Source organism: Eimeria necatrix, genomic scaffold (genome assembly GCF_000499385.1).
Source record: "Eimeria necatrix Houghton genomic scaffold, Enh_scaff8, whole genome shotgun sequence".
In the NCBI taxonomy this organism is placed as follows: Eukaryota; Apicomplexa; class Conoidasida; order Eucoccidiorida; family Eimeriidae; genus Eimeria; species Eimeria necatrix.
This window is the reverse complement of record NW_013654618.1, coordinates 33295-46583: the sequence shown is the minus strand read 5'-3', so window position 1 is coordinate 46583 and position 13289 is coordinate 33295. Positions and strand designations below refer to the sequence as shown.

Below are 13289 nucleotides of genomic sequence, written 5' to 3'. Positions count from 1 at the left end.
CAGTCTCGAGACAGACGGGCGGGAAGTCAAAAGCTCACAGATACTACGGCACAAAACATGTGTCACGTCTTAACAACACGGATATTGTATGAACAAAGAACGGGTGACGTGGTTTCGTGCTCAGCTGGAAGGCCTGCATGCAGCCGGGAACTGTCGATACACCTGGGAATGCGGCAGAATGCGGTCTGCTTTAATCCCCATCATACATTTTAGGAAATACCGTACATGTGCTTTAAATTAAAAAAATGGTGGCGGATGCTAGGGTGTACTTCAATGTTGAAGCTTCAGGGCTGTCTGTACTCTAGCAATGCTTGCTGCATGCTATGGAGACGCATGCATGTTGAGCCAAAGCATCCCCCCAAAATTAGCTGTTTCTTAAACCATATGTTTCAAAGCAGGAGAATGCTAACAACATTAGATTGTTTGGCTTTGTCATGAGAGGGAGGTGCCCTGCTGTAGCTTTGAATAGCCTCCGGTGCATGCAAGAGATCAACACAAGCCAGTTATCGCTGGAGGCCATGTTGCTAGTGTCTCGTCTTTAAGCGCTGTTGCTATGACGTAACAAGCTTCTTGCTTGTACTGACGAAGGAGTGACAAATATCGATGCCACAGGGAGGAACAAGCTCAAGATTCTTCGCTGAAGCTGATTTGTCTTGCACCACCAGCGCTTGCTTTTCGCCAATCAGCCGGAGGCAGCTTGCTGCTCGCTTTTTATGGTCGTCATTCCACACTTTTAAAGATTTTTGTCGTAGCCGTAGGATGATTTCCTGAGGAGAAGCGCTGCAAAGGTTCCCAGCAAAGACCGCGTTGCCGTAGCAGCTGCAGCACTGCTGCCGCAGCGGTCGTGGCAACGGCTGCGATAGCAGTAGAAGCAGTGCGGCGGAGTGTGCGGTTGGGCTTATTTTGGTTGGATAGACAGAATGGAGAGCTACCCCAGCCAGGGAGCGAGCGACTATGGGCTTGCTGTCGGTTCAAACTCTCCCTCAAGGGTGGGAGATGAAAACGACGAGCTGCAGCAGCAAGAAGACCAGCACGACGAGCAGCAGCAGGAGATAGACTCGGAAGATACCTGGGCAGTTGTTGGTTCTTTTTTTGAAGGAAAAGGTCTGGTCTCGCAGCAGGTTGAAAGCTTCAACGACTTCGCCAGCTACAAGTTGCAAGAAATAATCGACGCACATCCCCCCATAGAAATAAGGTGCAAATCTAGATTTTTTTCTCTGTGTAGACGTACATTTGCATGGGCTGTGGATCCCTTTGATTCTTGCTGATGAATCCAAACAACCCTGTGCACATGACAAAAGAGTTGTGGCGGGTTGGGGGTGAAGGAGCACTTCACAAATTAGAGAGTTGTAATGATCTACTGGAAGTACAGCTCAGCTTTTTCGTTCTGAGTAACCAAAGGTCGCTACAAACCATTCCCTTACTTCCTGGTCAGTTGCGTATTGGGGAGTTAGACGGTTTGCCGTCTGGACTTCGAGGCATATAATTTAGGTGGCCGCATTTAGGAAAGTGTGCGTATTGGTGCAGGCCATCTCCTCAGTACCGGCCTGAAGAGGATGTGGAACTTGACGTTCGCTACCGACTTAAGTTTGGTCAGCTTTCTCTAAACCGCCCAGCCGCTCAGGAGAAGGAAGGCATGCAGAAGAATTTGTGGCCGCAAGAGTCACGCACCCGAAACCTGACCTACAGCAGCTCTCTGTTTGTCTCTATTGAACAAACCACATACAAGATCGACCCAATTACCAACGAAGAAGTGTGTCATATGGTGCAGGGTGCAGATTGACCACTGCAGCTGCTGTTCTTGCTTGTTGACGCCCCATTTGCAGGCAGAACTAGATTGCGTGCTTCAGGCCATGCTGCTGGGGTGCATCTGGACGGATGGAATATGCATAAGCAGAGTTGCCCGTGCGGTAGCCGTATTCTTGAAGCAGTAGGGATGGTTGGGTGGCTTTGTGATATCTTGCCTTCCCCTGTCAGGAAGGTGGAATTTACACGAGTTTCTCTGCTGTATGAACTTGCAGATCGTCGAGGAGCGTCATTCTTACGAGCGCGTGTGCTTGGGGCGCTTGCCGATTATGCTCAAGTCTTTCTATTGCTGGACCCATGACATAGCAGCTGAACAGCTGCCAGATGTGGGGGAGTGTAGTTACGATCAGGGAGGCTACTTCATAATTAATGGAAGTGAAAAGGTTGGTAGAATCGCCGTTTCCAGCTGTGGACTACAAAGTTAGCGCATTCTCGTCTGCTGCCGGGCACCGCCCACGAGAATGGCATCGTTTTCTGTTTTGCAGGTGTTGGTAGCGCAAGAACGGATGGCCTCAAACTTTGTTTACGTTTTCAAGAAGGCACAGCCGTCGAAATTTTCCTGGGTTGCTGAGGTAAAGTCAGCTTTTGGGCATGTGCTTTTCCTAGGAAGAAGCAATTGAAACCCAGGGGTCAAAACATTTTGTTGGATTAGAGAGCTGAAGTGATTTTGGCGCCAAAAGGAGTTTGCGCAGTGCATTTGGTGTAACGTTCACCGTTTTTACAACCTTGTGCGTGATGAGGCCTTGATGTGGGAGCTACTGGTGTAAAGTTCAGAGTGTTTAGACTGCGTCACTGCGCAGGTAAGGAGTCAGATGCAAGGAAATCAGGCAACGAGCGGCTTTGCAATCAAGAAAAGAACCATGACTGGAGACACTGGGAGAGGAAAAGGCGCAGGCCAGCTGGTTGCTGCCCTACCGTACATTCGCACAGACATTCCTATCGCTATTCTCTTTAGGGCCTTGGGGTGAGCGCTGTACGATCCCTAGCTCATGAACGCGGTTCAAACCATCAGACACAATGGCTGCATAGCTCTTTTAGTTACCTGAAGAGTAAAAATTCTTATATCCTCCCGTATTCGGGGTTTAGAACGGAAATTCTATGGCGGAGTGATTTTACTTATACGGAGACTCACGTCAACGCGTTAGCCATGCATGTGCGCATGCTTGACAATTTATTATCTGTTTTATGAATTTCTGTCAGCTTGTCGGTTGGCCAATATTCCTTTGGCGAGCAACTTTTGGTCGTGCCGTTTTTTTGGTGTTCCTTCTTGCAGCTGCGTGAGTGATCTGGATATTCTCTTGAGGGTTGCATATGACACCCGTGACGAGCAGCTGTGCGCTTTACTGAAGCCGTCTCTTGAGGAAGGCTTTGAGTTTCACACCCAGGAGGCCTGTCTAGACTTCATTGGCAAAAGGGGCCCAACAGTGGGGGCTCAAAGGGAGAGTCGGCTGCAGTACGCGCGGGAGCTGCTACGTAAAGAGGTGCTGCCCCATGTTGGAACGGAGCCGGGATGCGAGGGCAAAAAAGCCTACTTTGTGGGCTACATGGTCCACCGGTTGTTGCTGGCGGAGTTAGGCAGAATTAATCAAGATGATAGGGATCATTTTGGAAAGAAGAGGTTGGATCTCAGTGGGCCGTTGATGGCAGCTTCTTTTGGAACGCTCTTCAGGAAACTGGTGAAGGACGTAACGCGAATTCTGCAGAGGCAGATTGACCACGGCAAGACGTTTGACGTCGCGGGTGCTGTTCGGAGCGCGAGCCCCATCACGCAGGGACTGCAGTACCAGTTAGCTACTGGAAATTGGGGGAGAGACAGGGAGGGCAAGGTGGTGCGCACAGGCGTCTCGCAGGTGCTGAATCGCCTGACGTTCTCCTCCGCCCTCTCTCATTTAAGGCGCCTCAACACCCCTCTCGGTAGAGAAGGTAAAATGGCAAAGCCGAGACAGCTGCACAACACTCACTGGGGTATGATTTGCCCTGCTGAGACACCTGAAGGGCAGGCTGTGGGCCTCGTCAAAAATCTCGCACTCATGGCCAAAATTTCTGTCGGTGCTCCTACTAAAAATATCCGGGACTTCCTTGAGGTGCGAGCTGCCCGTATTTAGATATCTTACGTCAAACGTAGACACATTAAGCCCTGCACCAGCAAACCCCCTCTCTCTCTGCCACGGTCGCTAAGTTGTATTATGTAAAGTATGGCATCACGCAGCTCATGAGTTAGCAGGTGCTTAACCTAAAGCAGATTTTCCTTGCGACTAAATCGTCAGCGTCATTGTGATATGTTTTTGGCCATTGGTGTTGCAAAGCGTGAAATATTGGCAGAACTTTGTGATTATGCCTCACCACTTCGGCTCTCCCCATAAATAACTTCTTAAGTTGGTCCAGTTGCTGAGAAACTGACGGGATTGTGTTTATTTTAGGATTGGGGGCTGGATGGACTAGACGAAATATCTCCAGAAAGTATCAAAGATCGTTGTAAAGTTTTTATAAACGGAGACTGGGCTGGATGCTTCGATGAAGCTGAAACTCTCTGCAACACTCTCAAGGAAATTCGCAGAAAGGGGCACATAAGGAATGACACTTCAATAGTTAGGGACATTATCAATCGCGTGAGTATTAAAGGCCAACTAGAGATTGACCTTTTGTTATTTTGCGCCTCACCCTACCAAGTCAGCACTTGGACAGCCTTGCAACACATCTTTGTTGGCAGGCCGTCGTAGAGTATAGCTTCTCAGGATGGATCTGGTGTCTGCGTTTTCTGGCTTTTGTTCCGTTGGCCCCTTCAGGAGGTCAAAATCTTCACTGACGCCGGACGAGCTATGCGGCCCCTTTACGTTGTCGACAGTGTGAGGCTGAACAGAGGCATTTAATTCGTGCTGAATGTTGACAGGTTCCTCCAGTTGCAGTACCTAAAGGAACAGGGAAAGCTAATCATTTCTGAATAGCTGATGCAACGGCTTACGACCATTAATGTAGTGCTGCTTTGGATGTGTTTAGTGTCTCTGCACTGGAGGCAAGTTCAGTTCGCTCGACACTCTGCATCGATTTTGTTTTGCGCTTTTGGTTTCACCAGGACACGGGCCAACTGCGAATAAGAAAGGCAGATGTAGACAAGGTTAGGTCTATGGTTGGAACCTCCGAAAAGGGCGCAGGTTGGAACCACTTGATGTCCTGTGGTGTTATCGAATACATCGACTGCGAAGAAGAAGAGACTTCGATGGTGGCCATGTTCCACAAAGATCTCTCTGAGAAGGGGAAGTACGCAAGTGCCAACAAATTTCCATGTTGTCCGCAAACGTGATGTCGCGCGTGTCTGTATATATGCAACTGCAAGTGCTTCCAATGGCACACACTCGAGAGCAGGGCTTCCTGTAGTTGGATGAATATGTGAACAAGTGTAGACATGCCAACATGCGTATTGGATGCATTTCGAACAAACAAGGAGTGAAGGGCATGGTAGTTCTGCTTATCTTTCTCTCTTTTACACAGGTCGATCCCATACACGCATTGTGAGATCCACCCTTCGTTGATTCTGGGAGTTTGCGCTTCAATCATTCCATTTCCGGACCACAACCAGTCCCCTCGTAACGTTTACCAAAGTGCCATGGGCAAGCAAGCCATGGGTGTATACACAACAAATTTCAACTTGCGCCTAGACACGCTCGCGCATCTGCTCTACTACCCTCAGAAGCCACTAGTCTGCACTCGAGCCATGGAACACCTCAAGTTTCGAGAGCTTCCTGCGGGCATCAACACTATTGTGGCAATCTTGTGCTATTCGGGTTACAACCAAGAGGACTCGTTAATTATGAATCGGAACAGCATTGACAGGGGCCTGTTCAGGAGTCTTTTCTGTCGCACGTATTGTGCGGAAGAGAAACAGCAGGGATCTATGATTGTGGAGGGATTTGAACAGCCTAACCCAGAAACAACCTCTGGTATGAAAAGGGGTGACTATTCAAAGCTGGACACGGATGGCCTTGTAGAGCCTGGATCAAGAGTGCTTGGAGACGATGTCATTGTAGGGAAGGTATGCTACCATGCTGGATTCGCTGCGTCATATAAGTGGTGACAGAGTACTCTCCTTCAGTCACTAAACGGCATTCTTGTTTGCAAGGTAACATAGGGTTGACAAGGCCCCACTCACACCTTCTGCGGGTTCGGGTGCCTTCTGAGCAGACGTCTCCAAATTTTGATGACAATGATCCACTCGCGCCTCCTGGAGCAGAGGCCAATCTCTCCAAGACGAAGAAGGACTGCTCGCTTTGTCTACGATCATCTGAAAGTGGTGAGTGCGCTTTGATGCTTGCGCATGGAAAGTGATTTCGCACTCACTGAAATGGATCTAGTTCATTTTAAACGTCCGTGTCTCTTCGTGAGGGGTCGCGTTCATAATACAGCACATCCAAAATTTGCTACAGCAGCCAATCATTTTACCTGCGGGCTCCAGAGGGAATGCGTAACTTTTTTTTGGCACGGTGCAAGCCTACTAGTTGTTTGCGAAGTTCGCTCTTCGTTGTTCATATTGGTGCTGGTGGACAAGCGAGGTCTTCATTGGCATGGATTATTTGCCTTGTCGTAGCTTTGGGCAAGCATACAGTTTAGATTACTCCCGTTGTGTGACTTCTATGAATATCAGGGGTCGTAGATACAGTTATGCTGAGCGTCAACTCCAAGGGTTCTCGCTTTGTGAAGGTGAAAGTGAGGAGTGTCCGAATCCCTCAAACGGGAGATAAGTTCGCGAGTCGGCATGGCCAGAAGGGAACCATTGGTATCACATATAGGCAAGAAGATATGCCGTTTACGGAGGTACTCACTCCCTTCTTGTTTCCTCGCTTTTCCCTCATACCGATGCCGTCAAGTTTCGAACGTACTCTAACTGCTTTGGCTGCCATAAAAGCAGCACTCACTCTGAATTCTCCAAATATGCAGGCTGGACTATTTCCTGTCACAGGATGGCGTTGTTCCGGACCTGCTTATGAATCCGCATGCGGTGCCTTCTCGCATGACCATTGGTCACCTTGTCGAGTGTTTGCTTGGGAAAACAGCTGCCATCATTGGTGGAGAAGGAGATGCCACTCCGTTTAACGATGTGAGTCATAGCGGCTTTGCGTTAATGTGCGAGTTGCACATGCGTTGTGTAACAAGAACAGCCCCAAGTGTACTGAGCATCCTGCACGCATGTTTGTAGGGATTACGGGGGAACTCAAGGACGTGAGACTTTTACCTCTTCTATTCTTGTCTTGATCTCTCCGGAATTCTTCCGTTGTAGTTGGTTGTGCTCTGTGGAACAGCTTTTGTAGTGAAGTTCCTATTGAGGTTTCTGTCGTAGTGTGTGTGCTGCACTTCAGTACACTGTCTCTTGGATCGCTGGAGAGTTGCACCGTCTTGGCTTCGAGAGGCACGGGAATGAACGGCTCTATCATGGTCACACAGGGCTGCATATGCCTTCACTTATATTTATTGGGCCGACATATTACCAGAGACTCAAGCACATGGTGGATGACAAGATTCATGCAAGAGCAAGGGGTCCTGTCGCAGCACTGACGCGCCAGCCTATGGAGGGCAAGAGTAGGGAAGGTGGTTTACGTTTTGGAGAGATGGAGAGAGATTGCATGATATCACACGGAGCAGCGCGGATGCTGAAAGAGCGCCTTTTTGATCAGAGTGATGCGTATAGGATTCATTGCTGTGATATATGCGGCACGATGTGCGTAGCTGACCTTCAACGGCTAGCGTTCGAATGTAAGCTATGTGGGAACAGCAACAAAATATCCCAGGTTTACATACCATACGCATGCAAGCTCCTCCTCCAGGAGCTCACTTCGATGTGCATATACCCGAAGCTTGTCCTGCAGGTTGCGTAGCTAATGTCTGTTGAATGCAACAGTAGCGCGCATTGTACAGAGTCAACACAATCTGTACATGTTTTTTTCATGGGAACTACATGGGTTCGTGCCACAGCTGCAGGACAGTGGTTTTGTACGAGCCAGTGCGACAGCAGCAGGGCAGTGGTCGCTCACACGGAAGCGCGCGTGAATATTAAGCCACCTGGCTTGGTTCAGTATATCGAGCACAGCGGTTTTCATTTCAACAGCTCACGCTATGCACTACTAGTTTATAGCAGCTCGTATTCTGTAAAGCCCGCGAGACAGAGGGAGTGGTTTAGCAACCAGGAAGCTAGGCATTCGATAGATGTAAGGAAGTACAGAACAACAAAGAGGCGGAGACTCTCCAAACGTAGTCCCTGTGGCAATGCGGTGGGATTTCCCATTGTCTACGACAGCTTGCCCCACGGGAAACAACCGTGCAAGCTATGCGATGGTCCACAGTTCTTTGTAGTAGCTTGGCTCGATGATTTCCGAGTCGGATTGGGGACTTGGGAGCTGATGACGGCTTCCTGTACCACGATGTTTCTGTGCAACCAAAAGAAGGAACGGAACGCCTAGTTTCGCGATACAGCTCATCCCCTCTGGAGGATAACTGAGTTTCTCGCCATTTGAGCCTAATTGAATGCGGCACTGCCGGCTATGCTGAAGACTATCCCACGCTACTTCTCAATATTTCGTGTTCCCACGCACGGAAAATGTAAGCCAGTGAAGCCAATCTCAGACTTCATGCCCTTTAAGTTAGAGCCCCTCTGGGTGTCTTCTTACGACAGGCATCACGCGGCCACTAGCTTCCTCTCAAGGGTGGTCCCCGGTTGGCACCTTGTGATGCACTTATTAAAATATTTACCCGTGACACCTTGTGGACTGCCCGTTACCAACCAGGCAGCAGAGCACGGGATAGCGAAGATGAGAGGGCTCGACGGTCGCACGTATCGGATTACCCTGGGATTCTCTTAAAACCTCGGATTCTCTTGCGAAAAGCCTCAGATTCTCTTAAGACCTTAGTACAAGCAGTTGTGAAGTGGCAGGTTAACGCAATGCGGCTCCTCATCGAGCACAGTAGATCAAGGAGTATGACCACACAATAATGATACACCTGGGCATAGTATTTGTGGACAAATTGCAGCTTAAAAAGGGCTGGCCAGCTACTAAAATCACATCGGGCTAAGTACAGGCTTGATGCGAAAGATAACACCGGACAGGGTGAACAGCTTGTAAAACACGAGGCGAGACTGCGCAGTACTCAGTATACTCGTCATACGCTGCGGGATAAACTGCTCAGATTTTCCGAAATGTTAATATTTGCTAGCTACGGAAATAAAAAGAGAAAGAAAAGAAAAGTCCCAACTATGCTTTATTCTCCCACGCCGCTGTGCGGATCGTACAACCAGCACGTTCCACTATCTGCATTACAGTGAGATACACAACAGAAGTAGTCCATATTTAATCATATTTATCAGTTAATAAAAATAAAGACACAGCAACAAAACTATCGGAAAGTTTCTAATCGGAAGCTCGTCAGGGCGACTCTTCTCCAGCCCCAGAGCACGTTTTCGGACACTCTTTGGATTCACTCAGAAGCAGATTCGAATAAGGATGCATGCCTTGTTGTATACATGAACGGTGAGATTGACCCGACTGGAGCGCCGCAAAATCGGGTTTCTTCCAGCTGCGGAGGCGTAGGCTGGGGCCTAGCCTTTCTTCCCGCTCGTTCTCCGGGCTGCTTGAGAAGTTCCACTGCTGAAGTAATCGTAGTGCTGTCGAAGTGCTTGCTGTTCTTCTCGTGGCTGCTGCAATGCCCTACATTTTCACCCACACTAGGGGGAGACTGCCACGCCGCAGTGTCGCTGCACTGTAGGTGATTTGTCCAGGTCTGGCTCCTATAGGTGCTCAGCTGTGTTGCCAATGGGCACACTGGTGCCTGTCCCGCCGGCAAGCGGGGAAGCAGGCCCCGTGGCACTCGAGTTGCCCCCCAAGCCCATCCCTTTGCCTCTTAGTGGGCAGCTGAATCCCTCAGCGTTTATCACAAACCTGTGGCTCAGCGTTCGCGTCTGCCCTTGTGGCTTCTCCCGCACAGATTTGTTGCTCATCGCGCGCAGCCTGCCCAAGGCAGAAGTGGGAGCAGGCGTTTCTCAGCCAGTAATATTCCGAATGCAGCGACCGGCTTGCACTGCCCTGCTATCGCCCACTGGGACACTATCCATTATGGGTGGCATTACGAAAGAACAAGCCCTGTGGCAAGCCTACAGGGTTGCATACAAGCTCAAGTACAGGATATGGTGGAAACCAGTAACGCAGGTGCATTCCGCCGTAATTAGAGAGTGCAGTTCTTGTTTGACTCTGGCTAGCAGTGACTTCACTTTCACTGGACTCATCAGCTTTGTGTATGTTCTTTTATTCAGGGCCATGGTGTAGGAAACTGCGAAGATCAGCCAATAGTGGAGTACGTTTGCAATCCTGAGATAGAGTTCAGCCCTGAGGCATCGTCAGTGCTGCAGCTCGTTTGTCGGGTCGATTTGGGAGGTTCTTTTCGGCCCGATATCCCCACTGTGCTGGACCATCCGCAGATCCGCACTGTCGCCATCGACACAAGAGATGGTGTAGCGGTGCGCATTCCGCACATCCAAGCGTCCACTGCCGCTCAGTGCCACAGTGCAGGTAGTGCAGTTGCGCTTGATGGTTTCGGTAAGTTGAACGACAAGCGACACGATGGAGGTTACTGTTGCTTGCCCGCAGGCAGCCTGAGCGGTTTGGCTTCCCATTGATTTCCCACGGGGTGACTTCCGTGTTTTTGCTCTCTCAAGTTTTTATCCGTTTTGTCTCTTTTTAGGTGGAGACATGCTCTCCATTGATGCAGAAGATGTTGGAAGAGAGTTTCGGGGAAGGAGAGCAGCTCGAGCTAAAGGACCTACGTGTTTGATATTTCGAACGGGAAAGATCCTCGTTTTGGGGTGCAAAAGCCCCGAAGAGATAAACGCAGCAATCGACTTTGTTTGGCCGGCGGTTGTAGGACTGTAACCATGACAAGAGTGGGTATGTTTCTTGCGCTACCTACGGCGCGACTCTCTCGTTGTTTGCCTGTCGCTTTTTCTTTAAATGTTGTACACTTTGAGGCAAGCCCATTTGCTCTTCTCTACAATGCTGTTGTGGAGATCCATGTTTGCGTCGTCCTTTGTTGCTTCTTTTTTTCCTCAGAAGGGGATTTGGAATGAACGGGGAGGCCCTTAAGGCTTAGTCATGTTGTTTGAGAAGGGAATCTAAATCGACGAAGAGTCTGCCAGCAAGTTCTCCACCTTCGCCGTGAGGCAGGCTGCTTTCTACTGTTCCTCCGCCTCCTGCGCGGCTCAGCGTCAGAATTTCGTGCTCCTACGAACAAGTATACAAGGAAGCAGTTCGTGTTTTTCTGCAGGAGCTCTTCTGTGCCAAGGGCCTCAAGATGTGAGCCGTGATATTTACTTGGCTGACCACTATGTAGTACAAAGGCTCGTTTAAATGGATGCTGTCAACATTTGGGGGACTGTAGGGAGGTTTCTGGTAGGGGTATTTACAATTTGACTTACAGAGAGTGATCCACACAAATTTTGTCTTAGACAATCAATCGTTACGCGAGGTCCCGATTCGATCTGCAGTAATCAAGGGTGAGCGCAGTCTCGAGGCAATGCATCATTTATCAGAGCAAACGGTCTGTCATTGCTATTGAAATGCAGCTACGATAAGTTTAGTCGGAACTTTCCAAGAGAAGACTACACTCGCCTTAATTTTTTTGAGCTCTTCAGACACCTTGGCACATACTTCGCGCACACTGGATCGTGGGTATTTTTCCGTGTGCCTTTCCATGTGCTGCAAGTTATTGTCAGATAGAAGAAAGATATAAGAAGAAAGATAGACTCGACCAATCAGGGTTGCAGCTTACGGAGTAGCATTAGATATTTTACCGTAAACGTTAGTAGTGCTTCCTTTTGGCTGCTGACATCATTTGAAACTAGCGTGGCAGCTGCGGCCGGCCCTGGTTTCTATCTTTATGATGAGCAACGCTTCATTTTTTCTGGCCTTCATCCCATCCCCTACTTTGACTAGCTGCTCTGGGATGAAATACCTTCATCGTACGCTCATCGGCAGCAGTGATTCTAAACTTAAATCCATTAAGATCGACTTCTGCTCCAACGAAGAAGTCTGCAGCTGAAAATTTTCTTCCTGTTTGGGGATTCGTCAGAAGGGCGGATTCTAAGAATTTCCCTCCCGCCTACCGCAGGACCACAGCTTACAGAAAGTCTCCAGTAGTAACAAGCCGAGGTGATTCATGCAAGGAGCTGAATCTAGCAGCCTCTAGGACAAATTTGAACAAGTCTACAGGTAGATTTTTCGCTTTTGTCGACTAAGGAAGCTTGCTAGCGGTGCCTTTAGCTTTTTTTAACTGATGCCCTGGAAAAAACGCAGCTTCTTCAAGAAGCTCTCAGTACGGCGTGATGACGTACATGGCCAGAGTTGCGTTTTGAATATTCATACACCATAATTTTGTCAGTCAGCTCACGAATCGAGATTCGGAACTCCCTTCCCTCGTCTTCTCTTTTTGGGCTAATCAGCTCCGCCTGTAGGCCTCACAGACGAAAATTTGCGAGTAACCGCAAGATCCAGGGGAACAAAAAAAAACCATTTTCTTTCCGTGAAAAAATGTGTGTTGCTCGTACGGCATTGTTAGACGAAGACCTTAGCACTGCAATGTTAAATTTTGGCTATTATGTGCCTTTTCTATCGTGAACTCAACTTGCCTGGAAGGTGAGGGTGAAATCTTCTCCAAAAAGAACGTCACGCTCGTTATGTTGCGGGCGTTTAGGATTCTGCGGATCGTATCAGCTTCAACAGTCCCCCTTCATGCTCAACTGACACTGCAGATCATGCGTGTTACGAAAGGCATGTAGTGGTTCTGGGACGGCAAAGGACTAATCGAAAAAAAGGGTTAGCTGATCATTTGTGCCTGAGCTGTCTTTGTTCTTTCCTTAGTGCGTTCCATACTATTCTGATGCAAGATTGCAGCGTGTCTTCGTCTGATCCGATTCCAAGGGCGTGAGGAGGCCATGTGATTGCTGGTAAATCCTGCGAGAGACGTAAAGTTCAGTGGCCTTTTGGAATAGTTGAAACGAGTCCCCGCAGTTCTGGCGACGTCGCTGCAAGAACATTGATACAATGTGCAGTCTATTCGACCACAGAATCCTATTTACGGGCTTCTCATCTGGAATAACTTCTTTGCCTTGTTCGATATTCAGGTATTCACGGTAGAACTGCCGTGTGAACCCGTCACAGTCATAAATATGAAATTGACGCCCGTAGACTTCTATGTCCTTCCCGACAACAAAGTCCTCTGGCCTGAAGCATTTAAACCCGCAGAGACTGAAAAACTGCCGCTCTTCGCTTTAAACCATAGGGTCTGTGTGTAATCCACCGGCAAATTAGCATCTTGTGGTCTTACATGTAAAATTCGCTACGGCCCTGCTTATAATCAGACCATGTCAGCTCTCCAAGTTTCTTCGGTAGCTTTCCCCTCCTGTACGCATCATGAAGATGAAGGTCAGCAATCTATGTGCTTCAACAACT

General features: G+C 48.8%; 2 protein-coding genes across 2 annotated transcripts; both read left to right on the top strand.

The window, feature by feature from the left end:
• Positions 1 to 920: 920 nt before the first annotated feature.
• Positions 921 to 7673, top strand: ENH_00081930 (DNA-directed RNA polymerase II subunit RPB2, putative; the record flags this gene model as incomplete). The annotated part of the gene is made up of 14 exons (XM_013582986.1): positions 921 to 1195; positions 1528 to 1753; positions 2022 to 2189; positions 2292 to 2378; positions 2607 to 2770; positions 3080 to 3890; positions 4227 to 4415; positions 4593 to 4652; positions 4880 to 5064; positions 5296 to 5836; positions 5986 to 6094; positions 6446 to 6615; positions 6761 to 6898; positions 7158 to 7673. The coding sequence occupies 14 exons, from the start codon at positions 921 to 923 to the stop codon at positions 7671 to 7673; spliced, it is 3639 nt and encodes a 1212-aa protein (XP_013438440.1).
• Positions 7674 to 9602: 1929 nt separating this feature from the next.
• ENH_00081920 (Chromosome I, complete genome, related) lies at positions 9603 to 10715 on the top strand (the record flags this gene model as incomplete). Its single annotated transcript, XM_013582985.1, has 3 exons — positions 9603 to 9995; positions 10100 to 10382; positions 10528 to 10715. The coding sequence occupies 3 exons, from the start codon at positions 9603 to 9605 to the stop codon at positions 10713 to 10715; spliced, it is 864 nt and encodes a 287-aa protein (XP_013438439.1).
• Between the last annotated feature and the right edge of the window lie 2574 nt (positions 10716 to 13289).